Below are 27882 nucleotides of genomic sequence, written 5' to 3'. Positions count from 1 at the left end.
TCATATACATGTCCCTGTACATTTCTACCTAGATTCAGTTTACACATACATATTTTCAGCTCTCATTACAAATAGATTTTTCTGATTTGTTTAAACATTTCTGTAAATCTGTACATAAAATTTCTATAATTGAATGGGAGAAGGCTTACAAGTTCTGCACAATTGTATTAGATAAAATTCAAGACATAATTTTTAAATCTTTATCATTGGGCTATTACAAACAAGCATAGGCACATTTCATGTATGGAAAAATAAAAATTACATCAGTATTCAAGTATTAACAGTAGAAATTAGGGAAAATAAAGTTCAATATTTGTAGTAAGAAAACTAATTCATAGCTTGCATAACAAAGAAAATTAGGGCATCAAGTAGGTGCACAGTTTTTCCATTTATACCAAACAAAGGAAATGGAAGAAGAGTTTAACATTCCAGATGTTTGTGAACAAATTGCTAGACACCACACCAGTTACAAACAACAACAAAGACATACCAAGTGTTGACAACCTTGCGAAATACTTCAAAGAGAAAATTATTCAACTACGACTTAAAATACCCACCAGCCCTACTGAATATGCCACACTCCTAGACTGTCTAGACCTAGAAGACGGAATATACCCAGCAGAAAGAACCTGGACCGAATTTGAAATACTATCAGAAGACCTCATCTCTGAAACAGTGGCGTAGCTACGTGGGGCCTCGTAGATTTCAGTGGGGACCCCCCTCCCGGCGCACCCGCCCCTGCCGCCACCTACCTTCTGTTTTGCTGGCGGGGGACCCCACTCCCCGCCAGCCGACGTCCTCTCCTGTAGAACGCAGCGGCACTGGCAGAGAAAAGTCTTCTTCCTTGCATGCTGACGTCCTGCACGTACGTCAGACTCAGAGAACAGTTCTGTTCTCTGAGTCTGACGTCCTGCACGTACAACGTGCAGGACGTCAGCATGCAAGGAAGAAGACTTTGCCAGACAGTGCTTCTGCGTTCTACGGGAGAGGACATCGGCTGGCGGGGAGTGGGGTCCCCCGCCAGCAAAACGGAATGTAGGCGGCGGCGGGGAAGGGTTCGCGGCGGGAGGGGGGTCGGCAGAGACGGGGGGCGACAATGGCGGCAGGGGGGAGCTAAAATGTGCCCCCTCCCCTCGAGCTGTGGACCCCCCTCCCACGCAAGTCTGGCTACGCCCCTGCTCTGAAACACTCAAAAGATTCGCCAAATCCTACTGCAAACTAGACATATGCCCAAACAACCTCATGAAATCAGCCCCTCAACAATTCATAACAGACCTAACGAACCATGTAATTGCAAAGGCATAAAATACAAAGTGATGCACGCATCAACCTTTTCTTATACGAGCACGCAATTTTGGAACAATCTTCCACGTAACCTGAAGGCGACCAACGAGCTGACCGACTTCCGCAAACTATTGAAGACTCATCTCTTCGAAAAAATCTATCGAAAGGATCAAAACACATGAAGTCTACGCACACTGTTAGTAATACGTCAATACATTCTCATCTGTACTCTCATTTTAACATACTTAAACTGTTACGTCTGTGGCCGTGACCACCCTCAGACTTACCCTGTTTCTGGGAGTCAGTGGCTGTGCTGGCTTCTGCTTGTCTCTGTGTCTGTCTCTGTCTTAGTTTCTCTCTGGCTCTGTGTGCTGATTGCCCTACTGAACCTCACCTGTGTGGGCTATGCCTTTTCCAAGATGGCTGCCGCTGACTCCTCTATGCCAGTATCCAAGATGGCTCCCGCTGGGCTGACTGCTCTGTGTGTCAAGCCTCTGTTTGGATGCAAGGTGATTGCTGCAGCTGTGCCTCTGGTGTGGAAGGGCTTTATTAATCACTTAGAGACTACAGCCCTGGCCTTTGCATTGTTCATCTAGGGCCCTGGTGTATAGAGTGCTCTGTACACTGTTTCAGTGTTTGCTCTGTGTGAGTTTCTATGTTTGACTAGACAGCTTAGGCACCGTGTGGCTTGTTAGCCTGTGTATAGCTTTGCTAGTGCTCTGTGTTTGTTTAGACTAGCCAGCTTAGGCACCGGGTGGCTTGTTAGCCTGTGTATAGCTTTGCTAGTGCTCTGTGTTTGTTTAGACTAGCCAGCTTAGGCACCGTGTGGCTTGTTAGTCTGTGTATAGCTTTGCTAGTGCTCTGTGTTTGTTTAGACTAGCCAGCTTAGGCACCGTGTGGCTTGTTAGCCAGTGTATAGCTTTGCTAGTGCTCTGTGTTTGTTTAGACTAGCCAGCTTAGGCACCGTGTGGCTTGTTAGCCTGTGTATAGCTTTGCTAGTGCTCTGTGTTTGTTTAGACTAGCCAGCTTAGGCACCGTGTGGCTTGTTAGCCTATGTATAGCTTTGCTAGTGCTCTGTGTTTGTTTAGACTAGCCAGCTTAGGCACCGTGTGGCTTGTTAGCTAGTGTATAGCTTTCAAGTCTCCTGAGTGTGCTCTGTGTATGTTTCTTGTGTATGACTGGTTTGCCTGGGTATAGCGTTTCTATTAGCCTAGGTACAGTTTACTAGTCATTGTGTTTAAACCTGCTGACTGCCAGAACCCGGACAGTCCCTGCCTGTCGGCCTTGCCTGCGCCTAGGTGCCAGGGGGCACTCCTGGATCTTCATTCCTGCTGTTCCTGCTTGCAAGTTCCAGTTCCGGGTTTTCCTGTAAGTCCTATCGGCTGCCAGAACCTGAGGGCTCAACCCTCGGGGAAAGGTGGTCAAGCATAGGTGAAGCCTAGGTCCAGTGTGTTCCAGTCCAGCGGGTTTCACTCCTGTATGTTCCAGTCCTGTGGGGCCCTCCAGTGTGTTCCAGTCCAGCGGGCTCCAGTCCAGTGCGCACCCGTCCGGTGCGTTCCAGTTCCGTGTATTCCGGTGTAGAACTCCAGTCCGGGGTTCCGGTCCAGTTTTGTCTCATCTCTACCTTGGAGGTGATCTTGCCTGCCACTGCCGCTCCACGGTAGTGGCCCATGGGCTCACGAACCCAGTGCTCCCGGGGAAGAAGCCTGACAGTATGCCAAGGTCCTCGAGCACGCGACATAAACCTTAATCTACAGGTAAAAATGCTATACCCGAATGTTTTTCGCGCTATTGTTCTATAGTCCTATCAGTATCTGTTGTTCTTCCTTTGTTCCATTGTACTATTCTCTTAGTGATACGTAGACTCTGTTTTAAACTCAATGCATAACAATGTAACCACAATCGAGTTGTAACAAAATGTACTTCCATTAATACAATGTATTGTAAGCCACACTGAGCCCACAAATAGGTGGGAAAATGTGGGATATAAATAAATAAATAAATAAATAAGAGTATCTAGAATATGTATATATTATCTTGAAACACCCCGCTTGTTGGTGAAACAACATGGTGAAAGAGAAGCTAATTTAAACCAATTAGGGGCAAACTAGGCAATCGCTTAGAAAGACACTGTCTTTGTTCTGGGGCAGTATAAAACATTTTCTTTCAATATCTTGACTTTTTAATCTAAACATTCATCTAGAGTTACTTGTCCTGTGGGGTAATTTTTCTGAAATTTGTTATCTGAGGTACAATGATACAGATATATATATATATATATTTATCATAAGAGTGATGAAGTACACAGATTAAGTACTTCAGTAGACAAACGTTTCCTTGCACAAATCACAGTGAGCAAGACAAACAGTTCAGCAGGACTGTGTTAAATCCTGTGTTGATGAATCACACTTGCAAACTACAGCTGATCAGGAATAGAATGCAAACACATGGGAACAATAAAAACTGCATCACAAAGTTTAAAGTGTTAAAGGATGTAGCATGTAGACATAGAAAAATACAGGCAGGAACCTTCACATAAAATGTATCAAAAAATGTGGATGTTAACTTTTGAATGCAATGCAACAAAAATCAAATTTAAAAAGAAAAATCCTAATGAAGCAGACAAAAGCTGTATCATTGACTGACCTTTACAAAAATTCACATAGACCAGGCAAGAAAGAAAGACCCTAAATTCTGTACTGAATGTAAAAACATTACACTTTAGCTGTAACTAATGCATTCAAAATGTTGATAAGAGACAGAACATAAGTAGTTAACATATCTACTATGGAATGCAGAAAAGAAATCTTTTGTTATAGTGTATACGCAACTAATTTGTATTCAGGAGAGAAATTTTTTTATATGTACTGATTGTATTACCCACAAAATTGGAAAAAAAAGACAAAAGTGAAGGGATAACATAAAGACAGACTAGCAAATGAAAAGCAAAGAATTAAGAGGTTGTAAAGTAGAGCATTTTACTGGAATTCAGTATGAGGTATAAACTTTAAATAAACATGGTGTGATTCACAAGTATGCATAATAAATTACCAAAACCGTGTCCTAGGGCTAGAAGTACTTATGTGCACGAATTAATACGAGATAGCCACTCCAGATGTAGAAAACAAATGTACAATAGTACTGTTTAAATGCTCCTTGGAGATTCTTTATTTCTGCAGATAATAAAGAGGCTCTTTGGAGTATATTACAAATAATATTTCTTTATATTCCACTGGTCTAGCTATGTCATGTTTTTAAAATACATTTTCATACTGGAATGCAAATATTCCTAATATTTTAAATATCCTGAAAATAAAACTTTAGAATTGTTAGCAAGAAAACAACATTATCTAGAAATCATATACACAAAATAAAACATTGAAATAGAATTATATACGAAAACATGGAAATAAAATTGTATTTAATAAATATTAGATTTAAACCAAGAGAAATAAAATTGTAAGACAAACTTAGGAAACTGGGCTTTTACTGGTTGTTTTTTCTTTTTTGTTCGTTTATGATGGAAAAGTAATGCCAGGGCAGCAGTTAATTACTTTGGGCTAAGAACAAAAGGTAATTTAATCCTTATCAGTGGTGCTGGATTTCAAAACTCACACAAAGAGATAAACTGGTTTTCCCAGTCTGGCTATCATTTAACTGAAGACAAAGTTATTTACAAAGGAATGTTGCTAAGTAAACATGACAGAGAGAGACACTGTCACAGTGGTGACTTGTTTCCTTGTCTGTGCTCACCTCGCCCTCTGGTGGCCTAAACCGGTGGCTGCTATGAACTGTCACACATTCCAGACTTCAGCTCAGTCCGGTCCGGATCTTCCAGGCTGCCAGACTTGCTTTTCTTGTTTGTGCCTGAACAGCACCCGTAGCTGCCTTATGATTCCTGCAGTGAACGTCAGCTGCTGATGGGCTTTATTAGCCACCTGGAAACTTCTGTGTTTGCCTTTGCATTGTCTAAGGTCCCTGGTATGTGGGTGTGCTCTGTGCACTTCTGCCTAGTCCAGTTCTAAGTCTGAGTTTCTTGCCTGGTTCTAGTTTGTTTGTGTGTAGTTAGCTTTGGTTTTATTGCTTAGTTCCTAGTCTTGTTTCTGGTCGGTATTTCCTTGTCTTGTGTCTGTATTCCTTTTTAGTGGCTGCTTGGCAGCTTTCAGTCCTGACTCTCACCTGTCTGTGTTTCTGTCTTAGTGGCTGCCTGGCAGCTTTTAGTCCTGACTCTGTTGTGTGTTTGCTGTTGGTATCCAGTTCCTGCCCTGTCCTGTAAGTCCTGCCGGCCGCCTGCACCCAGGGGCTCAACTCCTGGGGAACGGCGGTCAAGCGCAGGTGAAGTCTAGCTGTTCCTGCTCTGCCTGTCCCAGCTGGTTTGCCTCTGCTGTAACTCCAGTCCGGGGTTCCAATTCTTATATTAGCTCAGTTGTTTAGTATCTAGAAAAGATTTCAGCTGTTCTGGTACAAAAAAAGAATATTTAGTCTCAGCAAAACGGACCAAACATTTACAAGGGTATGCGAGGAAAAATGTCCCTCCCAATTTCAGGACTTCTTGTTTCATTTTCAGAAAATCTTTCCTCCTATCTTGGGTCTGTCGGGTTACGTCGGGATAAATCCAGATTTTCTCCCCATAAAAAGGGGTCTTTGGTAATTTAAAGTAAAGTCTCAAGATCGCATTTAAATCCTGTTCAAACACAAATGTAATTAGCAAAGTGGCTCTGATGGTTATTATTTCAATTGATTGCTTCAGAAAAGCAGAAATATTATCAACATCAATATTAGGCTGTTCATTTACATGTTCATATTGTCCCTCTTTCATACCTGTTTTTTTCGGTATATAATATAGCTTTGTTATAGGAGGAATAGCTTCTTTAGGCATTTTTAGATTTTCAATCAGGAATTTCTTAAATAAATCAATAGGTAACATTCCAGGTATTTTAGGAAAATTCAGTATTCGTAAATTCAGCCTTCTATTATAATTTTCTATCTGTTCAATCCGTCTGTTCAGCAAAATCTTATCTTTAGCCACTGCTGCTTTAAAACTTTGCAAATGTTTCAATTCTTTTCCCCTTTGAGTTTCTCTTATAATTAAGTCCTTTTTCAATACCTCCACATGATTAACCAGTTCATCAAACTTGAGGAATAAAGCATTTACCTCGTCAGAAGATTTTTGTAATGTTGAGTCCATTTTGTTAAGTTTGAGCCAAATCTTTTCCAGATTAACCTCCGTGTTATTTTCAGAGGCCTCAGATGCTTTTATGGCCTCTGATTCCGAGCACTGAACCGACAATATAGGCCCCCCACCAAGGGAATCTTTCCCCACCACTTCAGAGGTTTGTGGATTCCTTGCCTGCAATGCAGTGAGTGCCGGGCACTGAGGAATGTTAAAGCTTGAGGGCGGTGAGAGCGACGCCTCAGCTCCCAGCAGGAGCTCCGCTTCTCCGGAGAGCTCTGCTAAGGGGTTTCCCGCCCCCTGTTCACTTCGAGAAGCCTTCGTTAGGAAGCAATCTAAACTCTGTTGGTTCAGTGACGAGGTTGAGGTAGGTGGGGGAATAGACCGCACGAAGCCTTTCCTTTTAGTATGAGGCATTTTTAACTTCAGAAAAAAAAAAGAAAGCTCTTAAAAGGAAAGAAGAAAGCCGAGCCAAGAGCTGCTTCCTACATTCACCACGACGCCATCTTGACCCCCCCCTAGCAATGCTATTTTAAATACACTTAGCCTGCGTGCAAAGTTCAGACCTAGACCTAGCAGTAATAACAGGAAATAATTTAAAGATGTCTCTTACCAAGCTTCGTGTTAAATAACACTGTCAGCGTGTCGGGATTCCTGCAGCTTGAATCCGAACACCATAAAGCTCCCCTCTAATCCACACGTCGGGGTTACCAATGTTAAAACTAGTCTTTTTTACCACCACCCCAAAACAATTATGTATCAGCCACAATATCTCGAAGTGATAAAAGACTAGGAAGGCTATGTATATGAGAAAGGTAATTTCTTTTTTATTTACTTACCAAATTACAGATATATAAAGGTACAGATATAATTCATAATTTTCATTTTGTTCTATTTTCTGATGTATAATCAAATTGTCTTTCATTATTGCTGACATGTTATCCTTAATACTAGAAACATCAGTTTGAGATTTTTGTAGCTGATCATTAAAGTCCTGTTTTAATTGTCCATCAGCTTAGAGAGCTGTTCTACCGTTAAACCAAGGTTCGCAGTTTCCTGAGTTGGTTTTGTAATCGTAGAGTTTAATCTCTCAATTGCCTGCCAGAGGGTATCTAGGGTGACCACCACGGGAGGGTTCGACAATCCCTTCCTGTCCAAGATCTCAGATACCGCCGCTGATCGCTCTGATGAAAAGCCATTACCACTGGTCCCAATATGAACGCCTTCTGCAAGCTTTGGGGCTGGTCTTCTCTTCCCACGTTGCGGCGGGGCATGGTGGTATTTCGGCTTCTGGAGGAGAAAGCATTGTTTCATGTTCCTGGGGCATCGAGGTTCCACACTCGGCGCTCAAATTAGAACCTCCTCCGGTATCAATCTGTGGGCGCCGGAGTGTGAAGCTATCAAGGGTTTGCTGCTTTGGGGAAGAAGCAAGGGCTTGTAATGGTAAAGTCCTTACTATCACCTTTCTTTTTGTATGAGGCATAGTAGGAAAGCCAGAAAACAAAACCGAGGAAACTTCAGCAAGCTATTCCGAGCAGCCTCACTCCTCACGGCGTGTCAGCGCCATCTTGGTCACGCCCCTCGTGTTTAACAGATCCTTGAAGATGAGTGAGATTCTACTGGATTGGAGAAGAGCTGATGTGGTTCATATCTCCCCTCCTACTTCTCTTTTCCATGCTGAAAAGCCGTAACCTTTACGATAGGAGTTCCATCACCTTTATCATCTTGGTCACTCTTCTTTGAACCTTTTCTAATTCTGCTGTATCTTTTTTGAAATACTGCGACCAGAACTGAACGCAGTACTCAAGGTGTGGTCGTACCATGGAGAGATGCAAAGGCATTATAGTATTTTCGGTCTTATTCACCATCTCTTTCCTAATAATTCCTAGCATCCTGTTTGCTTTTTTGGCCACCACTGCACACTGAGCAGAAGATTTCAACATATTATCTACAGTGACACTTAGATATTTTTCTTGAATGCAGACCCTAGCATCAGGTAACTATGATTTGGATTATTCTTTCCCATATGCATCACTTTGCATTTGTTCACATTAAATTTCATCTGCCATTTGGATGCCCAGTCTTCCAGTTTCCTAAGGTCTGCCTGCAATATTTCAGTCTGCATGTGTTTTAACAGCCTTGAATAATTTAAAGACGGCCATCAAGAGAATGGCGGCCATTAAGGGAAGTGCACGGCAGGGACTTCTTTAATTTGAATGAAGTCTTTATTGAACATTTCTCAAAACAGTATCACAAAACACAGCACTCCAGAACTAGTAAGTCATAACATAACTGATCAGCAAGATCCTTTTTTTTTTCACGAGCTGGCCGACTGGCTTCCCCTCCTAGGGAAGGAAATTCACGTGCAAATGAGCAGCTCATTTGCATGCGATTTCCTTCATGCATGCCCTTCCCTTACCGATTTGCTAAGGGATCGGTAAGGGAAGGACTCTTTCGTGCAGTTTAGTGCACCTGGCTTTAAATCTGCTCCAGGGACCTGCATACTGCTGTCATGGAGCTGGCTGGCATAGAGGCTGGCAAAAAAATGTTTTAAAGTTGTTTTTTTTTTTTTTTGGATGGGAGGGGGTTGGTGACCACTGGGGGAGTATGGGGAGGTCATCCCCGATTCCTTCCGGTGGTCATCTGGTCAGGTTGGGCACCTTTTTGAGACTTGGTCATGAAAATAAATAGACAAAGTAAAACCGGCCAAATGCTCGTCATCGCCGGTTTTCTTTTTTCCATTATCAGCTGAAGCTGGCCATCTCGTAAGCACGCCCACGTCCCGCCTTTGCTACCCTGCTGACACACCCCCTTGAAGTTTGGCCGCCTCCGCGATGGAATGCTGGTGAGTGTGTCCAAAAATCGGCTTTCGATTATACCGATTTGGCCGGTTTTAGGAGATGGCCGGCCATCTCCCGATTTGTGTCAGAAGATCGCCGGCGATCTCTTTCGAAAATAAGCCTGATAATGTCATAAACATGTATATAAAGGAACAATTGGAATTGGACTAGTGCAGGAACGGATTTTGAGAGACACTGCATGGAAAGAAGAGAATCACGTTGATTTCACCACCCAAACTAAGTAACGGCTTTGCGCCGGAAATGTTTTTGGCCTTCCTCTACAGTGTTTTGAAAGGGTGTTATGTTTTATGATAACATGAAAGAGGAGTATGTGGAGACTAATGATTAAGGAGGTCCCCTTTTTATTTAAGGTATATCCTTTGAACAGAGGTGGGTCTGGTTCTCACTGAGGTCTTTTTTCTCCGTCACTTACATGTTTATATATTTATTATCACCCTTGAGACGCTGATAGATTGTAGAATTTTTGAATTTTGGTATTGATTGTATTCTACATATTCCGCGTTTTGGAGTTTTCATGATATCCACAATGAAGATGCTTGAGAGTGATTTGCATGCACAGCCTTTTTGGTATGCAAATCTCTCATGCATATTCATTGTGGATAGCTTGAAATTCTAACTGGCTAGGTGGTCCCTGAGGACTGGGTTGAAAACCACTGATATATGTTGCACCAGTACCATGGTAGCAGTTCACTAGGTTAAAAAAATTGAATTGTAAAGAAATATACAAATGAAACTTTATAAGCATCATTTCTATTCAGAGTTTTGAGAGAGACAATTTATTGTTAAAATGTAATTTTTATTTTAGTTTTTCTTAACTACAAATTGAAAATTGAAAATATTTTTCAGGATCCCCATGCTGAGGAATTTGAAGACAAGGAGTGGACATTTATTATAGAAAATGTAAGTCTGTTGCTTTGTAAGCGTGTGCTATGTTGAGTATTGTGGTATCTATTGGATCTGAATCCCATTTGACAAATACCAATGGGAAGGAATTTACAAAAAAACCCCAAAACAAACAAAATTAAACAAATGACTTTAAATGTGTAGCCTAACAAATCTTAAGGATAGAAAAATACTTAAAATTAATATTTTTCTTTATCTGTACTCTTCTGTTTCTCAAATAAATTCTTCTGTGCCCTACCCCTTTCTTTCTGATATCCAGTCTTCAATCTGCCTCATTTTCTGCATCCCTATGCTATCTAATTTCCCCAAATATGAGCTGGTTTTAGCCAGTATGATCTTAACCAATAAATAGAAATCTGAGATTTTTTACTGGATATCAGAGAGTGATCATAGTTCAGAAGATAACTTCTAGTGGGATGTCACTGTCATCATAAGAAGTGAGAGTGAATGAGAACCTGCTGTTGGTGCCAGTTTCGGAAGATAACATAGTAACATAGTAAATGATGGCAGATAAAGACCTGTACGGTCCATCCAGTCTGCCCAACAAGATAAACTCATTTATATGGTATGTGATACTTTATATGTATACCCGAGTTTGATTTGTCCTTGAGGCTCATTTTCAAAGCACTTAGCCTCCCAAAGTTCCATAGAAACCTATGGAACTTAGCCTCCCAAAGTGCTTTGAAAATATGCCTCCTTGTCTTTCTCAGCAGTAGAAGTCTTCCCAGCACTGTTCTTGTACTAAGTTCTGGAGCTAACGTCGAAGCCCCTTAAAATTTACACTCCAGCCCATCCCTATCTATTCAGTCACAATCAGGGCATAGACTGTAGAAGTCTGCCCCGCTCCCATTTTGTTTCCCAATTACCGGCGTCGCGACCCAATCTCCGGTAAGATTCCGTGGAACCATTCCTTCTAAACAGGATTCCTTTGTGTTTATCCCACGCATGTTTGAGATCAAGCCCAGTCAAGCCTGTTGATTGTGTGATTTCCATCTAACATTGGGCCACAGGAATTCTTTAACATTAAATGCGGAAAAGACTAAACTTTTTGGTTTAGCAATTCTGTTAGTCTGGTGCCCTCAGAACTATCACTTAGCAGTGGAATAACATTTCCAATTGATAAAATATCTAAGGTCCTAGGGGTCTTGATAAATACTACGCTTTCAATAGAACCACAAGTCAAAAATTTATGTAAAACTGGCTTCCTTGTCATCAGCAGCAGATGAATCCATTATGAATGGTTGTGTCCACCTACCAGCAGGGGGAGAAAGAGAACACTGAAAACCATAGTGCCTCTAGGACGGCTAGCTCCATCTGCCTCTCAGTATTTCTCTATCTCCCAGCAGGGTAGGACGCAGCTTGTTCAGCTCCTTGAAAATTTCTGCTTGGGGAGGCTCCTGTGCTTGGCCAGTTGAGCTGGGGTGTTGTGGCTGGTGGTGCCCACTTTAAAGGCACTTAGGTTCACCCTTTCCCTGCCTTACCCATTATGGATGCAGACACATAGGTTTGCCCTTTCCCTGCCTTTCCCACTTCCCCCTTGTGGATGTAGGCATATAGGTTCGCCCTGTCCCTGCCTTTCCCACCCTCTACTGCCTCCAGAGTACCTCTGTAGCTGTTTGCCTCCAACTTTCCTCACAGCATTTAAAAAAAAAATGCGCTTTTTATGCGCTGCTATTCTGAGGCTTTTATTGACGTGCAGCGTGACCGGAGCTTGGTGGGTGGACTTGATTCTTTGAGGTAAGAGCGGTACTCAGCTCCTCCGGGGAGGGCCCGCGGACGGCGTTCCGATCGGGGTGATTTTGGCGCAAAGCTGCCATTTTGTATTTTATTCTGCCATTTTTCGGCGATGGCTGCTGAGGGAGTTAAGTGCTGTTCCCGTTGTGGCAAGCGCAGATCAGCAGCGGGGCTCTGTAAAATGTGGTGTATAGATGGTAGAGCCAGTATGAGCATGGCGAGCGATGAGTCTTCCCGCTCAATGGAGCTGGCAGCAGGTGCCATCTTGGAAGCGCCGCATGGCTCTACCCCTGCGGTTGCGGAGGAGTCTGTGAGCAGAGGGGCACCTCGGGCCGAGGCTACCAGAGGAGCTCTGTTCCCCATAGCTCCTAATTTGGAGACGGGAGGTCAGGCTGAGTTTTTCTCCCCTGTGTTTGGGCTTATTTTACATAAAGCCTTCATGATGAAAAGAGCTCTGCCGCAGGTGTCTGACACTGCGTTGCTACCTGGTCTCCCTCCGACTGATGATGGCCCAGGGCAGATGTCAGAAGTGGATGCCCCTGAGCGTTGGATGCACGCTAAACATAGACAGGTAAATTCCCTGTCGGAGAGTGGCACACCTCCCTTTTCCCCCCTGTGGTCAGGCTGTGGGGACTCTGAGGGATCTGGCAGGCCTTCATGGTCTGAGGAGCCAGAGGAAGGTGCTGGTTTGCCACTGGATCTGGATGATCCCAATGCGGTTCGGATTTTCCACCAAGATGAGCTGCCAGCGCTTATCTCTGATGCCTTACAGGCCCTATTGATGATCCTGTTCAAGGCGAGGCCTCCTCTGGTAATCCGAGGATGGTGAGTACTAAGAAGCCTGCTCGAGCCTTTCCTTTGCATGACCCCATCCAAGAGCTTATTTCTGCTCAATGGGCTGACCCAGAGGGGCCCTTGAAAGTGGCCAGGGCGATGGGGCATCTTTACCCTCTGAATGAGGAGCACTTGACCCGTTTTGGGATGCCTGAAGTGGATGCCTTAGTCACGGCTGTGACAAAAAAAAAAAAGACCACCCTCCCGGTAGAGGGAGGGGTCGCCCTGAAGGACATTCAGGACCGGTGCATGGAATCAGCGCTAAATCGGCCCTTTGAGATTTCGGGCCTAGCCTCAAGGGCGTCTGTTGGCAGTTCTTATGCTGCTCGAGCCTGCCTTTCTTGGTTACAACAGGCAGTGGAACAGCCCTTGGATGGTGCGGAGTCCCTCGCTGAGGTTGCACCGCGCATGGAGTCGGCCTTGTCATTTTTAGCTGACGCCCTCTATGATCTGGTCAGAGCTTCGGCTAAACAGATGTCTGTGGCGGTGTCCGCCCGCCGCCTTCTATGGCTATGGCATTGGGCGGCTGACATGGCCTCTAAGCAAAGGCTGGTGAAGTTGCCCTTTTGGGGACCTCTGTTATTTGGAGCGGAGTTGGAGAGGATTGTTAAAGACCTGGGGAATGCTAAACCCCAGCGGTTACCCGAGGATAGGCCGTGGCCTTCTTCCAAGGGTCAGGTGGTTCCCTCCTCCTCTAGACCTCGCTTCCGTGAAACTAGAAGGTATCACCCGGGGCGCTCTGCTGGGTTTACTCAATGTGCCCGTTTTCAGCAGGGGAACTCCTTTCGCTCGGACAAGCGATCCGCAGCGGCCGGTGCTAGGCCTGGAGTTCAAGGGCGACCCTCTCAATGATGGTGCGCCAGTCCACTCCTCCTTTACAGCTGTAGGAGGACGCCTTTCCCTCTTTCTAGAGGGGTGGACCAAGATTACCTCAGATCAGTGGGTCCTGGACCTGATCAGAGAAGGTTACTGATTGGAATTCAATGCCCCGGTGAGAGACGTGTTTTTGGAGTCCCAATGCGGTACTGCCGTCAAACGGGCGGCGGTAGAGGAGACGCTACAAGTCTTGTTGCACCTTGGGGCGGTGATCCCTGTGCCTCCCGCTGAACACGGCTGCGGTCGTTACTCCATTTAGTTTGTGGTGCCGTGAAAAGGCGGGTCTTTTCGGCCCATTCTCGACTTGAAGGAAGTCAAAAAGTGTCTGAGAGTGTGGCATTTTCACATGGAAACCCTGCGCTCCGTCATTGCGGCGGTACAGCCAGGAAAGTTCCTCACGTCTCTGGACCTAAAAGAAGCTTACTTGCACATACCTATTTGGCCCCCGCACCAACGGTTCCTCCAATTTGCAGTGTTGGGAAGACATTTCCAGTTTTGGGCCTTGCATTTTGGCCTCACCACAACTCCCCGAACCTTTTCAAAGGTAATGGTGGTAGTAGCAGCCTTTCTCAGACGAGAGGGTATCCGGGTTCACCCGTACCTAGACGACTGGCTCATCAGAGCGGACTCGGCAAAAGAGAGTCATCATGTCACAGCCAGAGTGGTCTCAGTACTGCAATCTCTGGGCTGGGTCGTCTATATACCCAAAAGTCACCTGACCCCCTCTCAATCTCTAGAATATTTGGGGGTCCGGTTCGACACGGCCTCGGGGTTTGTTTATGTACCCGACCAAAGGCGGTGCAAGCTTCAGAATCAGGTCCGTCTGCTCCTGAGGATGCCTCGCCCACGAGCTTGGGACGTTGTCCAGCTGTTGGGGTCGATGACGGCCATCTTAGAAGTGGTGCCATGGGCGAGAGCGCATATGAGACCTCTGCAGGTTGCCCTGCTTCAACGATGGTCTCCGATGTCCCAGGATTATCAACGCAGACTCACGTGGCTCCCTGCGGCCTGACTCAGTATGGAGTGGTAGCTCTCAGACAGTATGCTGCGGCGAGGAATGCCGCTAGCGCTTCCTGATTGGTGCCTGGTGGTAATGGATGCCAGCCTGAAGGGCTGGGGAGCACATTGCCAGGGAATCTATGCTGTAACCAGGTAACTCTCTTGTGCAGCCAAGGATAGAACAATCGCCTCCAGCCACAGGCTCCCGATACAATGAAGAAATAGATGTCCACCAGTAACTTCAATCTTAAGGACTTTTGTTCCATGCAGGTTTCTAGTACACAGTTCCAACAGCAGCATAGCACATACCAGGATTCAATACAGGCTTACAGGCTCCAGTCTGGGCTCTTTTATCCAGTGCACAATAAACAGTAATTCAATTCCCAAGACAAACAGTTCTTTCAGTTCATCATCACAGTTCAGTCACCAAGCAGCATTTTCTACCTTCTATTCTCTACCTTCAGGAGAGTTCAATATTTTAGGGACTCCTTCTACCCAAGGGGTTTCCCCTGCATCAGCTTCACAGTGAATTCAATACTTTTGGGACTTCCTCTCACCCAAGGAATTTCAGCCTGCTTCAGTACTGTAGGGACCTCCCTGCCCAAGGATTTTCAGCCTGCAAATACTTTAGGGACCTCCCTGCCCAAGGGTTTTCAGCCTGCAACTGCTTCCCTCCTTCTTCTTCTCTCTTCTGAACTGAACTCCTGGGACTCCTTTCCACCTGCCTAATCAATCCCTTGCTTCTGCCTTCACAACCAATCATTCTCCACTCATTAGCTTCTCTACACACCCATACCAGCTGAGTTGAGCTTGAGCCTAATGAGGAGCTCCTGCACACAGGGTTTCCTAGCTCTCTTTTCCCGTAGTGGCAGCCAATCTACACCTCCTGTTAGCTTACACCCATGTCCTCCCTTATTGCAGCTAGGAGTCCAGTCCGAGTTCTTCATCTCACCCTCTGGCTCCTTGCCTGCAATGCCTTCTGGGACTTGTATTTCAGACTGAAACTGCCTTAACCCAACTATCCTGGAGGTGACTTTATCACAATGCCCAGGGTCTATGGACACCCGAGGAAACGGGGTGGTCCATCAATCGCTTAGAACTGAGAGCGATATTTCAGGCGCTTCTGGCCTTTCACAAAACCCTGGAGGGACTGGCTGTCAGAGTTCTGTCGGACAACACGACAGCAGTGACCTACATAAATCGACAAGGCAGCACTCATTGCAGAGCACTGGCCGCGGAGGCCGCTCTAATTTGCCACTGGGCTGAGCTACATCTGCAGCTTCTGTCAGCAGCTCACATAGCAGGTCAGAACAATGTGCAAGCCGATTTTCTAAGCAGGCATCAAATCGACCCAGCGGAGTGGGAACTGGCAGACGAAGTGTTCCTTCAGATCTGTGCCAAATGGGGAAAGCCCGTAATGGATCTTATGGCGTCAAGCACAAATGCCAAAGTCCCATCCTCACTCGGCGGGGTTGGATGCCTTGACTCAACCCTGGCCTTGGGGCCTCCTGTGTGTGTTCCCTCCTTGGCCCTTAATAGGGTGGCACCTCCTGCGAATTCGGCTACATCAAGGAGTGGTGATCCTCATTGCCCCGGATTGGCCCAGGCGGCCGTGGTCTGTGGACCTCCGGCAGATGCTGGTGGAGGCTCCCCTTCCTTTGCCTCTGGTTCCGAACCTGTTGACGCAGGGCCCAATGACCATGGATGATCCATGCCGCTTTGGTCTTACGGCATGGCTTTTGAGAGGGCGCAATTGAGAGACAAGGGCTATTCTAACAAGGTCATCTCCACTCTCTTGCAGGACATTGCATGGTTTCTGAGAGGGGTGCTTCGGCCTCCCGTGCGGGCCCCTTGCCCGGCCTGGAACCTGGGGCTAGTATTAAAGGCTCTTCAATGTTCGCCCTTCGAGCCGCTGAAGCGAGCTTCGGAGAAGGATGTGACTCTAAAGATGGTCTTTTTGGTGGCCATTGCATCGGCGAGACAGGTATCTGAGCTCCAGGCGCTGTCCTGTCGAGACCCTTTTCTGCAGTTCTCAGAGTCCGGAGTAACGGTACGTACTGTGCCTTCCTTCCTGCCTAAGGTGGTTTCAGCGTTTCACCTAAACCAGCCTATTTGCCCTCCTTTACTAGGAAGGAGTTTCCAGAATCCTTTGGGCAGTTGCACCTCCTGGATGTGCGCTGGTCTCTCTTGCAGTATCTGCAGATGTCAAATGCTTTCAGGACCTCTGATCACCTTTTTGTATTGTTGTCAGGTCCTCGCAGAGGGTCTCCAGCGTCTAAAGCCACTATAGCCCGTTGGCTTAAGGAAGCCATTTTTTCTGCATATCTGCTGTCTGGCCGGCCTCCGCCTGACACCTTTAAGGCACATTCTACAAGAGCGATTTCCTCCTCTTGGGCTGAGACGGGAGCACTCTCTCTTCAAGAGATATGTAGTGCAGCAACTTGGGCTTCTAAGCTTTCTTTTGCCCGACATTACAGGTTGGATGTGGCTGCCAGGAGGGATGCGCTTTTTGGAGCACAAGTGCTGGCGCATGGTGTAGCTTGTTCCCGCTCTATCTAGGGATTGCTTTGACACATCCCATTCATAATGGATTCATCTGCTGCCGATGACAAGGAAGGGAAAATTAGGTTCTTACCTTGGTAATTTTCTTTCCTTTAGTCACAGCAGATGAATCCATGATCCCTCCCTGATTGACTCTGTTTTGTGTTCAGTTTTTCCTGCAGACATGTTCCCTCATTGGGAGAAGTTGGAAAACAGTCTTCAGGATTTCTGTTCTTCTACAGGAGGTTGAGTTCATTCCTCCTTTGTGTTGTTGCTCCTGTTCTGGGGCGTTCGTTCGTTGTGAGGAAAGTTCATGTTATGCTACTTTGCAGTTTAACACTGCTTTGGAAGCTTCAAATATTGAGAGGCAGATGGAACTAGCCGTCCTAGAGGCACTATGGTTTTCAGTGTTCTCTATCTCCCCCTGCTGGTAGGTGGACACAACCCATTCGTAATGGATTCATCTGCTGTGACTAAAGGAAAGAAAATTACCAAGGTAAGAACTTAATTGTCCCATTTTTAAATTTATGCAGCTTTGATGTATAAAAGGCTATTTTCTTAAAGATCTTTTCAGACTACTAGTTCAGTTAACTATATTACCACATATTGGTTATTATAACTTCCTGTATTTGGGTACTTTAGACATATGTTGTCATAGATTGCTGCTATTGCTGAATGCCACTGCTATGGGATTGATTTTTGGTACCCACTGATTTGATAGAGTAAGACCATTGATGTTGAAATTAGATTGCCAATTTATGCAGGCCACTTTAAAAGATATCCTGGCATGATTTTTTAATTTTTATTTATAGGAAGCTTTACAGTAACAAACCAAGAAAATCTTGCACAGAAAGTAGATATCCCTAGTTATAACATGCAAGTTTCTTACTCCCTTAAGTCCAGAGAGAAGGGCAAAGAAGAAAAATCATTCATAAATTTAAAACTGCTCAAGTCCACAAAAAATAAGGATCCATTGATTGGAAAAGGGCAAAAATTAATACTTTTTAATTTTCAGTTCGTTACATGGTTTACATGAGCATTGATCAAGTTCTTTCAGAATCCTTGCTTCCAAAAAATATACTAGTGGCTCAAATTGCTGTATACTTGAATTCCCTAAATTTAGAAGAGTTGAGTTTAAACAAAGTTTTTAGCTGTCGGACTTTGGAATGATCTGCATTTGAATAATAGATGAAATTTTACAGATAGAGATTTCTGTGGTGCTGTTAAGACATTTCTTTTTTCTAAGCTTTATTGTAACAACTGTCTTTCTTATCAAAATTATGTATATGTTTTACTGAGCTGAAGTTTCTACAGTTGTACTAGCTGCTTAGGCTTGATATTGCTTAGGCTTAGAACCTTTTGGAAAGCAATTGAGTGACTAATAAAAACAGATAGACTAGAATAGAACCTGATGTAGCCAAGGGCATCATAGCTGCAAAGGGCTTTCAGACCTGGTAGTGCCACTTGGTGGTAAATATGAGAACTGAATTATTGTTCATTATTTTAAAATCATAGGTACATTTAACAACATTTGTGTAGTTCATATTTGTATAACGTGGAACCTTGGTTAATTTGGTGTATAATAAAGTAGTTAAGAAAAATATTTTAAGGAGAAGGTAATAAAAATATATGGCATTAATCAGTGGAGTTTTGATTTTTCCGATTCCCCACCCAGTCACATTTTTGTATGTGCATAGACTGTTACCCCAATTAAAAGATAACATTTTATAGCAAGCATTGTTTAAGAATTTACACCTGAAAGTGGGTAATAAACCTTAATTGTAGTGATATATTAATTGTAGTCCTATAGCAGATTATTTACAAGTAAATTTAAAATACTATCCAAACAATGGTATTATATTGAATCCCCACTCCATAAACAGCATTAAATAACTTCAACATTGTAAGCTGATAGAAGTCCAGCAGATGGGTGTAGGCCAGATGGCTTTTAGCACTATGTGCATTTGAATGGTTATTTACGTGTTGGTGAAATATGATTGTGTACTGTGTGCTCAGTACAAAGAGCAGACAGTGATATACAGAAGTGACCTTGGTGTTAAATACTGATTGAAAGGGTGTTCAAAATTTTTCTCCTGCCATATCCACTGTTCTATTTTTACCTGTTAAAAAAAATGCAACTTAAAAATTGAAGAAAGATGTTATGTTTAACTTTTTACTGTGTAGAAACTGTGACAACTTATATTTATTTAGGTATTCATTAAAACATACAATTTGACCAGGTGTGCCTAATCTTTTGTATTAACATATTGTAGTCTAGGACGTATGTTCATTTTTATATCTCTTTCAACAATCTCATCCAGTTTATTTGTGGGAATTATTTTCAGAATTCAGTAGACACATAAGTAGTTTCATGTGGAATAAGGTTACCAAAAATCAAACTGCAAACTCTGTACAAATAAAAATATATTAGTGGTATGGCACTCCCTATTTTACAGTTGCATTATTAGGTAGCCAGACTTTAATCTGTAGGAGATTGGCTAAATAATAAATTGCAATGGAATAGTACCAAGCTGAACGAGTACACTTGGGAGTCTTGTTAACATCAATTTAAGTACCCCAAAACAGATAGGAGAAGAAATAGTTTGAGTATCACACATACTTTTATGAATGTGGAAAATAATTGATATGTTTGTTAAAATAATGATATGAGATGTTTTCTCCTTTGCTGTCATGTCATAGCCCAAAATAGCTAAATTTCAATACATATGGCAATATGTTAACCCTGACTCTGACTGAACTATATGTCACTCAATTCCTTGTCACAAACAGCAGATGAATCCAGGAACTGGTGGGTTGTGTCCGTCTACCAGCAGGTGGAGATAGAGATAATAGAACTATTGGGAGTAACGGCAGACGGCCAGCCCCTCTATCAGTTAGTATATATCTCCAGCTGGTGGATGGACGGCTTCTCTCCAGCTCCTGGATTTAAGGCCACTGAGACTGCTCCTGGGCCGCTGGCCAGTTGAGCTGAGAGGGGGTGTCTGACTGAAGGTGTCAGCTTTGGAGGCATACCTTACTGCTAGGTCCCTGTCTCACCCCCTTACTCTCTGCTGACAGGCTTCAATTCTCTCTTTTTCCACTCTCTCTCTCCCTCCTCACTAAAAAAAAAAAAAAAAAAAACCTGTTGAGAGCTGAGTAATTGCTTCTGTCTGCCTGATTTCAGTGGCTGTTAGAGCCAGAGTGGTTTCCCTTGGCTCCTGCTGCCCGATTCAGCGCTGCAGGGGATCAGCTGGTAAGTGCTGGCTTCGGGTTCTTTTCCTCTTAGCGGGGCGGCATGGCGGCAGAAATAGCCAAACACTGTTCCCGCTGTGAGAATTTGCGGTCGGCAGCAGGAATTTGCAGTGCCGAGTGCACTGAGGTACCTGGGGCAGAGGGCTCTTCCTCCATCAGAGAGACAGTGTTTTCCTGCGCTGAGGCGCGTGGTTCGCGTGCCATTTTGCCTAGCACTCCCGAAGCGATTCAAGTAGCGGTTCCTGCTCTCCTGCCTTTTCCTTCAGTCGGGGGGGGGGGGGGCGGTAACGTGGACAGGTCCCAGTCCTGCGGCTCCTGTTGCCCCGGGGGAATTGTTTTCCCCAGAGTTTGTTTTATTAATGCATCAGGCATTTGTTATGAAGCGGGCCCTCCCCCTTTCTTCCTCAGGTCTCTCCTCTGAACCTTTGACAGTTCTTGGGACCGAGAACAATGTCTTAGGGCCCCTGACGGATGTCGGAGCGGCTTTTAAAAGGAGATGGATCTCTCCTGGTACTGAGGAGGGGTCCTTGCCCCAGGATCGGCGGCTCCGTCGGTCGTGGCTCCCTCTGAGGGGTCCCGGAGACAGGCGGTGGGGGAGGAGATTGAGGAACTTGATGTTCTTCAGGATCAGGCGGATGATTCCTCTTCGGTGCAGCTTTTCCACAAAGATGAGTTATCTTTAATTTCGCAGGCTAGTATTGAAGACCCAGATATGGCAGCTGCACAGTCTGTGAATCCTAAGATGGCCAGCACTAGACGTCCAGCTAGGGCTTTTCCAGTGCATAAGGCCATTGATGAGTTGATTTCTGCTCAGTGGACAGATCCAGATAGAGCTCTGAGGGGAAATGGGACTTGATATACCGCCTTTCTGAGGTTTTTTCAGCTACATTCAAAGCGGTTTACATATATTCAGGTACTTATTTTGTACCAGGGGCAATGGAGGGTTAAGTGACTTGCCCAGAGTCACAAGGAGCTGCAGTGGGAATCGAACCCGCTCTGAGGGTTTCCAAGGCTATTTCTCGTCTTTATCCGGTCGCGTCTGTGCGATTGGAGCAGTTTGCTCTCCCTAAAGTGGATGCCCTAGTGACTGCAGTCACTAAAAAGACTACTCTGCCAGTTGAGGGTGGAGTAGCACTCAAGGACATGCAAGATAGATGTCTGGAAGCATCTTTGAAGCATTCTTTTGAGGGAGCTTCGTTGGCTTTTCAGACTTCCATTTGTAGTTCCTATGCGGCTAGAGCTTGTCTGAGTTGGCTGCACTCCGGACAAGAGTCTCTTCAGGAGACAGATGGTTCCGGGTCTCCAGCTTTTTCTCAGATGGAGGTAGGGCTGGCTTATTTAATGGACGCCCTTTATGACTTGGTTCATTCTTCGGCCAAGCTTATGGCTTTGGCTGTCTCCTCTTGGAGGATGTTATGGCTTCATCATTGGTCGACTGACATGGCTTCCAAACAGCGACTTATCTGTCTGCCTTTTCAAGGTAAACTTGGAGAAGACTTGGGAAAAATTGTTAAGGATTTAGGAGAGTCCAAATCCCAGCGCCTCCCTGAAGATAGACCTAGGCCGGCTTCTAGGCAGGGACCTGCTAAATCCCGTTTTTGGGATGCGCGCCGTTATCGCCCAGGTCAGACTTCTGGCTCCTTTCAGCATCCCCGTTTCCAGCAAAGATTTTCCTTTCGGAATGAAAAGTGAGCTGCCGGAGCCCCCGGTCGACAGGGAGCCGTTCCTCACAATGATGGGGCGCTGGCCCGTTCTGCGGTGCAGTAGATAGGGGGGTGGCTTTCTCTGTTTCTCCTAGAGTGGGTCAAGATAACTTCAGACCAATGGGTTCCAGACATGCTGCGGGATGGATACAAACTGGAATTCAGTGCACCCGTCACAGAATTTTTTCTGAAATCTCGATGCGGAACACATTTGAAGCGGGTAGCGGTGCTAGCCACATTGCAAGAACTTCTAAGGTTGGGAGCCATAGTGCCTGTCTCTCCTCTCGAATTGTGCAAAGGCTGCTTTTCCATTTACTTTGTAGTACCCAAAAAAGGCGAAGCTTTTCATCTGGTTCTTGATTTAAGAGTCGTGAACAAGTTTCTGCAAGTTTATCATTTTCGCATGGAGACTTTACGAGCTGTTATAGTGGCAGTTCAGCCAGGATAGTTCTTGACGGCGCTAGACCTCAAAGAAGCTTACCTGCACATTCCAATTTGGCAACCGCATCAGAGGTTCCTCAGGTTTGTGATATTAGGTTGTCACTTCTAGTTTCAAGCTCTTCCCTTTGGCCTGGCCACGCACCTTTTCAAAGGTCATGGTGTTGGTGGTGGTGGCGGCAGCTGTCTTACGGAAGAAGGGAATTCAGGTTCATCCTTATCTCGACGACTGGTTGATTTGGGCCATCTCTCCTCAGGAGAGTTGGACTTCCACCTGCAGGGTGATCTCTCTTCTTCAGTCTTTGGGATGGATTATCAACTTGGACAAGAGTCAACTGTGTCCGACTCAGACCTTGGAATACCTGGGGGTGCTCTTCGACACGAAGGTAGGGAGAGTTTCCTTCCCAATGGCCAGAGAATAAAACTGATGGCACAGGTGCACGCCTTGCTGCAGGTGCCTCGCCCTCGCATTTGGGACTATGTGCAAGTCCTGGGGTGTATGGCGGCTACCCTGGATGTGGTGCCGTGGGCGAGGGCTCGCATGCATCCTCTGTAGTTGTTTCTTTTGAGCAGATGGTCTCCAACTTCGCTGGACTATTAACGTCGTCTGCCCTGCACGGATGCGGCCAGGTACAGCATATCTTGGTGGATCGGCCCTACCTCTTTGCAGAAGGGCATGCCGTTAGCCTCCCTGAATTGGGTGGTGTTTGTGACGGATACCAGTCTGGCGGGTTGGGGAGCTCATTGTCTACACAGAGTGGCTCAGGGGACTTGGACCGCTCTCGAGGCGGCGTGGTCCATTCTAATCGGGATAGCCGGTTTGGATAAGCAGTCCTGCAGAATCTTTTTACCACTTAAAAGTCAACTCTGCCCTCCAGCCCTTTTTTTTTCCATGAGGCTTGCTTTCTTTTTAGTTATGAAATATGAGAATATTATGCCTGCTTGTTATCGGAGAGAGGAAAGTTACTTACCTATAGCAGGTGTTCTCTGAGGACAGCAGGCATATGTTCTCACATTCCTCTCGCCTCCCCTTGGAGTTGTTTTCTTAGCTTTAGTACTGTTCTGCTGGTCCTGGACTTGTGTGGTGGTCATGAAGGCACCTGTGCATGAGCAGTAGGGGTACTGCTTCAAAGTTTTAAAATGATCATGTACTGTGGCAGTGTCTGCACCAAGCTCCATGGATGATGTCACCCACATGTGAGAATATATGTTTAATGTCCTCAGAGAACATCTGTTACAGATGAATTAATTTTGCTTTTTTGGGAAAAATTGTATGAAGATGTATGCAATCAAGATATTTTGTTTCTTATTCTTAATTGCTTTTTGAAAACATTTCAATAATTCTTTCACATTGAAAATGGTGTTCTCCACAGAAGGTTTTGCCAGCCAGATGGCATGAGGGACTAGCCAGGTGGGGGCGGTGGTCAGTAAAATCAGCTGAGTGATTTACTCATTCAAGTTCTGGGGAGAACACTGGAAACTCTGGAGTTATGTTGTATGGATCAGTGAATAAACTTTAAGGCCTTTCAAATTTGTTGTTTTTAGACACAATTTGAAAAATGTTCAGGACAGTATTTTTGAACTACTGTAACATCAGCAGTATTTTTTAGGAAAATGTATTATAAACAAAGGGGTCCTTTTACTAAAGTGCGCTAACAAATTTAGCACACACTAATGATTAGCGCACGCTAAATAAGATGCCCATTATATTCCTATGGGCATCTTACCATTTAGTTTACTTTAGTAAAATGACCCCCAACTTAGGTTAATTAATGTGCTGGTTCTTGCTTTATGGTTCAGAAAAGAAACGCATCGGGGTAAGTAAGAGAGATTGGGAGTAGAGTAGGAGTGATTAGTTTTGGGAGGTAGAGGAAGGAGTGTGGGGGATTTAGTTTCTTTTAATTTTTATGTTTAAAGAATTTTATTAGAGCCATTCAAACAACAATATGTGCACAACACATAAAAGTTGTCAATACAAAGTGAATGCCTCAAATTTCCAAACAATATATATCCCTCCCACCCACCCCCCAAACCACCTCTATAAGTAGTAGTAATAGTAGTAGTTTATCTCAAACAGTGCGCTGAACCTGAGGTTGTTTTAATGTTTATGTTGTGCCCTGCACTGTGTACGAGTTTTAGTTTGAAAGTTGCAAGTTAAAAGACCTTGTGTTTTATTAAATTTCAGGATTTTTGCATTGAAATCTTTGTACTTTACCCCACAGTGTGTATGCATTTCATTCATACCTTACTACAAGGTTCTCAGGACAGTGCGGTTTGCATTTGAACTTTCTGTAGTGGTAGGGATATTTGGGCCTGATGAATCAGAACTGAAGATAGTTGCAGTGGATGATTATGCCCATGGCTTAGTTGCATGTCAGATGTGGATAATGTCACAAGGAAACGTCCGTGCCAGTCTGCCATATTGGGGCTTTCACTGGACCTTGTTTTGGAAAGTGTAAATAATACCTGCTTAGTATTCTGTTTGCATAACCAATCACTTTCGGTAATATTTATTTTTTAAATAAGGCCTTTGCACTACCGAGACACCAATAATTATTTTTCTCTGTTTAGATTTTCAGTTCATTATAATTAGTCAGGCACCTACATATTTTTATTTACCTGTTCTCTGATGTTGAATTTTTATGTAACAATTACGTCAGATATTACCATATATAAAGATTCTACTTTGTATACTAAAGCCACTTGATGGCACTCTTGGATTTCATATATTCATCATTAGCTGTAGTATGACTACAGTATTTACAAAAGAATAACACATGATACTAAATACTGCAAGGTATGTGGTTAATGTAGAGTGGAATGAATAGAATGATCAAGCTAAAGTTTCCTGAATTTTCTTGAAGGTATAGGTGAAATGAGAGAATACACACACACACTTGTTTTAAATTTACTACTCGGTAGCTTCTTTGCTTGCCCAATAGTCCTAATATTTTTGGAAAGAGTAAACAGGCATTTCACGTCTATCTGTTGCACTCCACTCAGAATTTTATATACCTGTATCATATCTCCCCTCAGCTGTCTCTTCTCCAAGCTGAAGAGCCCTAGCCTTTAGACTTCCCTGGTGTCGTCCCACCCCTTTAATCATTTTCGTCGCCCTTCTTTGTACCTTTTCTCTATCTTTTTTGAGATGCAATCACAACGGCGCATAGTATTCGAGGTGTGGTCGCATCATGGAGCGATACAAAGACATTATAATATTCTCTGTTTATTTTCCTTTGCTAATAATTCCTAACATTCTATTTGCTTTCTTAACCACTGCTGCACGCTGAGCAGAGGGTTTCAAAGTATCAGCCATGATACTTAGATCCTTTCCCTGATCGGTGACTCCTAATGTGGAACCTTGCATCACGTAACTATGGTTTGGATTCCTCTTTCCCACATGTATCACTTTGCACTTGCTCATGTTAAAAGTCAACTGCCATTTGAATGCCCAGCCGCCCTGAGTAGGTATCTGAACTGGAGTTCTCCTTTCTCTTCTTAACAGTCTACAGTGGGTTGGGATCCTGAAGAACTGGGCTCTTTTCCGCACATTACAGATTTTTGTTTTGTACTTTCCATGTGATCTCCAGACTGAGTGTCAGGCAGTTCATGCCCTCTTGCAACGCTTCTGCTGTTCACCACAGCTGCACCTGTTAGAGCTACGGTTTGGGCCAGCTATTCCATCTTCTTGGGGTGCCAAGAAGTGAGATTCTTCCCTTGGGCCTGATCTTCTGCAGAATTTTCCAGATCCCACTTGTCCCAATGGGAGTTTTGCAGTCTGTCCTGGTGTCTGGTCAGCAGGGACAGTTTCTTCCCTCCCGGGGTCTCGGGATGAATGTTTTCCAGTTTTTGTCATCCTTTAAGCAGTTTGCTAGGTTTTGCTCTCCATAGAGAACATGATCCTTTCTATCCATGCCTGTCGGACTTTCCACTTCACCGCAGAGATTTTCAAGTTCATAGTAGTGGTGACTGTTTCTTTTCGCTGAGTTGGCTTGCAGGTGCAACTATGCCTTGTGCAGAGCAGTTTGCTATTTTTCCCTGTTAGTCTACTTATTCCTTCCAAGCTAGCAACTCTGGGATCCTTTGGGCTGGTATTCACTTTCCTCAAGAGCAAGTTGTTCCCCACATTTATCTTGGAGTTTTGAACATTGATTTTCGCCCTGGGTTTTGAGACGTCAGGTCTTCCTGTTGCTCATTGGGAGAGTTTACACCCAACTCCGGGTTCTTCTTTCCCTGATAAGCCTCGGGATCTGGGAATCTGTTGTGCTTCTAAGCGCAATGGCCTTTAGTGTGAACCTTTCTCTTGGGCCAGATTCCGCATCGGACCACTACAGTGGTCTTTCTCAGCTGTCTGTCTCGCTTTGCCCCTCCATGCCCAGTTGAGCCGCACTGGGATTTCCGTGTGGGCTCATCTCTGCTCTGGAATAAACTCCAGCTCAACACTATAGCCTTGATTGATTCTGGAGCAGGGGGGAGTTTTATCGACGCCTGAATCTTGCCCCAATTGGGAGTCTTGGCCATTTCCTGCAGACCCATGCTGCAGGTGACTTTGATTCAAGGACAAACTCTTCCCTACGCCATAACCCACGTTTCGCACCTATGCTGATGTCTGTTGGAGTACTACATAAAGAAGAGATCCAGTTCTTTGTACTTCCCTGGGCAATCCATCCCATTGTTTTGGGCTTACTCTAGTTACGCCAGCACTCACCGAGCATCAATTGGATCACTAGTGATATCATAGATGAGGCTCCAATTGTTTTTCTACGTCTCGCTGCTGTGACTTTCTTTCCCACTAGAATTATCACGGCGTCCCCGGTGTCCCTGTCTCCCTGCGACTGCCTGTGGAATAGACGGACTTTCAGTATGTATTTGCCGCTCAAGAGGCTAATGCCTTACCCCCTCATCGCAGTTTTAATTGCCCCATAGAGTTAATTCCAGGGAAGGTTGCCTCCTTGGGGCCAACTTTACACTCTCTCTCCAGGCAAGAATCTGAGGTGATGTGAGCCTTTGTACAAGAAAACCTTCAAGAGGCTTTATCAGGCCGTCTTCCTCCCCGGTGGGGGCAGGTTCTTTTTCGTGACCAAGAAAGACTGTCCTCTCCGGCCCTGTATCGACTACAGGGGACTAAATGAGATAACCATTAAAAATCGGTACCTCTTCCCCTTATCCCAGAGCTGTTTGACCGGCTACAGGGGGCATCTATTTTCACCAAACTGGATCTTGGAGTATTGTACAATTTGATCCGATCTGTTCAGGAGACGAATGGAAGACTGCATTCAGCACC

The 27882-nt window shown here is 44.7% G+C and overlaps 1 protein-coding gene across 1 annotated transcript in view; it reads left to right on the top strand.

Annotated features, from left to right (window-relative positions):
* EHBP1 (EH domain binding protein 1) overlaps window positions 1–27882 on the top strand; it is a 763964-nt gene that overhangs the window by 82329 nt on the left and 653753 nt on the right. Inside the window, 1 exon segment of the mRNA XM_030196160.1 lies at window positions 10165–10218. Within this exon segment, the coding sequence (XP_030052020.1) occupies window positions 10165–10218 (54 nt within the window).

This window comes from Microcaecilia unicolor, chromosome 3, assembly GCF_901765095.1.
Source record: "Microcaecilia unicolor chromosome 3, aMicUni1.1, whole genome shotgun sequence".
In the NCBI taxonomy this organism is placed as follows: Eukaryota; Metazoa; Chordata; class Amphibia; order Gymnophiona; family Siphonopidae; genus Microcaecilia; species Microcaecilia unicolor.
Note: the sequence above shows the minus strand (reverse complement) of the source record. Positions and strands in the feature narration are given on the sequence as shown.